This window comes from Merops nubicus, unplaced genomic scaffold, assembly GCF_000691845.1.
Source record: "Merops nubicus isolate BGI_N331 unplaced genomic scaffold, ASM69184v1 scaffold9826, whole genome shotgun sequence".
In the NCBI taxonomy this organism is placed as follows: Eukaryota; Metazoa; Chordata; class Aves; order Coraciiformes; family Meropidae; genus Merops; species Merops nubicus.
The window spans coordinates 1,378-4,862 of record NW_008615652.1 but is presented as its reverse complement, the minus strand read 5'-3'; the positions used below and the strand labels follow the sequence as shown (position 1 = coordinate 4,862).

At 52.5% G+C, this 3,485-nt stretch overlaps 1 protein-coding gene across 2 annotated transcripts in view; it reads left to right on the top strand.

The window, feature by feature from the left end:
* Nucleotides 1–3,253, top strand: part of SMOX (spermine oxidase) — a 25,334-nt gene extending 22,081 nt beyond the window's left edge. For both annotated transcript variants that reach the window (XM_008942592.1, XM_008942591.1), the window contains 2 exons: nt 2,013–2,173; nt 2,963–3,253. In XM_008942592.1, the coding sequence (XP_008940840.1) occupies nt 2,013–2,173; nt 2,963–3,100 (299 nt within the window). In that variant the 3' untranslated portion in view covers nt 3,101–3,253. The remainder of the gene's footprint in view (nt 1–2,012; nt 2,174–2,962) is intronic.
* Nucleotides 3,254–3,485: the final 232 nt, after the last annotated feature.

The window sequence follows — 3,485 nt, the reverse complement described above, 5'->3', positions numbered from 1 at the left end:
CCTCCCCAGCCATTCCTGCCCTGAAGACCCTTGGGGGAGCATTGTTGAGAGGCTTTGTTGTGCTCAGTGCTTATTCCTGACACAGCATTCAGCTGTGGGACCTGATTTGTTTGTAGGTGTATTTATTTGCTGGTCTCTGCCACGTTTTGGTCTGGGGGTGGGTGGTTAGAAAGGGTGCACAGTGGGCTCTGGCAAGCCACCCGGGTGCCTCTGCTCTGTTTCAACCTTCTGGTTGGCAGGTGATGGTCCTAAAAACAGGAGTGAACCAAGGAAGTAACCTGCTCCTGATTTTAAGGAATTAAAGATATGGCTAAATAATTTAGTAAGACTAAATAATGAGCAAAATTCTGGGTTCCCCAGTTCAGAGAGACAAGGAGGTACTGCAGAGAGTCCAGCAGAGGCTGTGAAGATGCTGAGAGACTGGAGCATCTCTGTGCCAGGCCAGGCTGAGAGCCCTGGGGCTGCTGAGCTGGAGAAGAGAAGCCTCAGAGGGGATCTGAGCAGTGCTGAGCAAGAGCTCAAGGGCCCCGGGGGGCAAGAGGCTGGGGCCAGACTCTGCTCAGTGGTGCCCAGCCCCAGGCCAAGGGGCAACGGGCACCAACTGGAACCCAGGAGGTGCCACCTGAGCAGGAGGAGAAACTTCTTTGGGGTGAGGGTGTTGGAGCCTGGAGCAGCTGCCCAGAGAGGCTGGGGAGTCTCCTGCTCTGGAGAGATCCCAAACCCTCCTGGCTGTGACCCTGGGCACCCTGCTGGGGGGGAGCTGCTGGAGCAGGGGGGGGGATGAGATGATCTCCAGAGGTCCCTTCCAGCCCCTGTTCTGTGATTCTGTAGTGAAGTGCCTTTACAGTTGGAAGTCTCCTTCTCTAAGCTCTGATGAAGAAAGTGGAGGAATTTGGGTTGTCTTCACAGCAGGCTGAGCATGCTGAGGTTTCAGAGAGTCAAGGTCTGAAGCAGGCACAGGAACTGTGCAGGGTGCAGACATGTTTCAGCTATTCCTGCTTCTTGCACTGGCAATCTCCCAGGCTCCAGCAGCTGAACCTTGCCTGGATAGGTGAAGTTGCCCTCAAGGGTGGGTCCCATGCCTCTTGCAGAGAGAATTTCTCTTCATTGCAGTCCTCCATGTCCCATCTCCCCATTGCTCTCCTGACAAGGCAGATGTGACCACAAGACACCAACAAAACCTTGGTCAGTGGCACTGAGATAGTCTCTAACCAGCCAGCAAGAGGCTCTCCAGTGGGTGACCCTTGTTTCAGTTCTACCTGAGGCTCTTGTGCCACCAGCTGGTGGGCCACACCCCTGTGCATTTTGGGGTGGGGACAGGGGCTGATGATGGCCCTGTCGTTGGGTCCCTCTCATCTCTAGATCCCCTCAGCAGTGGAAATCCTGCAGCAGTCTAGAAATCCTACTTCAGCCTCAAAACCCATCTTTCCATACCGTGTGCACCCCACAACAGGGATCTGCTGGATTTTAGGTGGAGTGTGGTGAAGCTGAGTAGCAGTTGGAGTGAGGAATCTGCATTTTGAGAACCTTCTGGCAACCTTCCTACACCCTCACAGAATGAGGGTTTGCCTTCTAACATCCTTACCTCTGTTCCTCTTTGGAGAGACACCTCTCTGAAGAGACAAGCCAGTTTAGACTGGGCACCCAGTTAAATTCCTCAGAGAACTGAGTCCTGTGCTGGATCACCCCCATGGCAAACGAGACCAGAAAATGCTCTGTAACTTCAAACAAATTGTGCCCAGGGTTCTCTGAAGCTTCCCAATCTCTTAGGAGCATAAACATTTTAATGATCTTTCCCCACATGGAAGACTTGGGAGAAAAAAGGTGCTATTTCTGTTCTCTAGATGCTTAGTCCTAGAAGAGAGATGTGCTTTAGGGCCTCTATCCTGTAGCCTCCAGTGCTCTGCTAGGCTGAGATCAAACTGGAACGTGCCACTCCTGCCCTCCCCCAGGCACCGTGGTGGTTTCTCTCAGACACTGTCTTATTTTTGTGTCTTCTGCTTTCCCCCCAGGGAACCCAAACATTCCGAAACCCCGCCGGATCCTGAGGTCCTCCTGGGGCAGCAATCCCAACTTCCGTGGATCCTACTCTTACACTCAAGTTGGGTCTAGTGGGGCCGACGTGGAGAAGCTTGCTAAGCCACTGCCTTATGCTGAAAGCTCCAAAACTGCTGTGAGTATGGCCCAGGCTGCTTCCAAGTGGCAAGAAGACTGAGGGGATGCTGAGCAGTGGGTTTTCTGGGGGCAGGTTTGGAAGGGACAGCTTGGACCTCCAGGAGTGTGGTTTTTAGTCTTTGATACATACCCCTCTGGACAAATAATGTGTGTAGGAGTTTTTACCTCTAGTGTTTGGAATCCAGACATCTCAGGGATTCTCACTTCTCTCTCTGAAATTATCAAGAGCTGGACATCTGGGTGGCTTTTAGAATTCTGGTCTCTGCCTTTGAAGACCATGAGCCTTGTTGGCCAGTTTAAAATTCCCTGGAAACTCTGTTTTAAAGCATAGTGCAGGCATGGCAACGAGGATGAGCCTGACCTTGGCAGATACAGAATCACAGACTGGTTTGGGTTGGAAAGGACCTTAAAGATCCTCTAGCCCCAGCCCCCTGCCATGGGCAGGGACACCTCCCACTAGAGCACGGGGCTCAGAGATCTGGCCAACCTGCCCTTGGACACTTCTGGGGCTGGGGCATCCACAGCTTCCCTGGGCAACCTGGGCCAGTGTCTCAGCACCCTCACAGTGAAGACTTCCCTCCTAACACCCCCTCTAGATCTCCCTCCTGCTGCCCTGTCCCCCTGGTGCCCCCGGGGGGGGGTTTCAACCCCCAGCACTCCCAGACCCCTGGGTTTAGCGACGCCCGTGGGGACGTGGGAGGGCACAGAGCCCTTTGCCTCCTTCTAACCCCCTGCCTGCTTTCCACTAAGTGCTGCTGAGCTTCCCTGCTCTTCTTCTCCCCCCCAGCCCATGCAGGTGATGTTTTCAGGGGAGGCCACGCACAGGAAATACTATTCCACCACCCACGGGGCTGTCCTCTCGGGGCAGAGAGAGGCTGCTCGCCTCATCGAGATGTACCAGGACCTTCTGCAGTGCCGGAGCTGAAAGGGCCCATCCCTGCCAACACCACCAGCTCCCCAGCCCTTGGAGAGGTGTGTGGAGAGGTTCTTTCCTCCTTTCGGTTCGCAGTAGAACAGCCTTTTATCTTTTTCTATTAAAAAAACCAGAAAAAAACCCCTAACTGTTCTAAAAAACTTAATGGCTTCATTTCTGTGTGCTCTGTTGTTAACAGGGGAGGGTGCTCCTTTTGTCTGGTAAACTGTTTCTTTGTCATTTTAAGTCTAACTTCACTTTTGGTGCCTATCTCATATATATATATATTTTTCTTTCTGTATTGTAAGTGCCTTCTGTACTAAAATAAATGTTGTCATAAAAAGAATGGGTGTTTTGGTACTTCCTGGACATTTCCCCTCAGTAAATTGCAACTCTT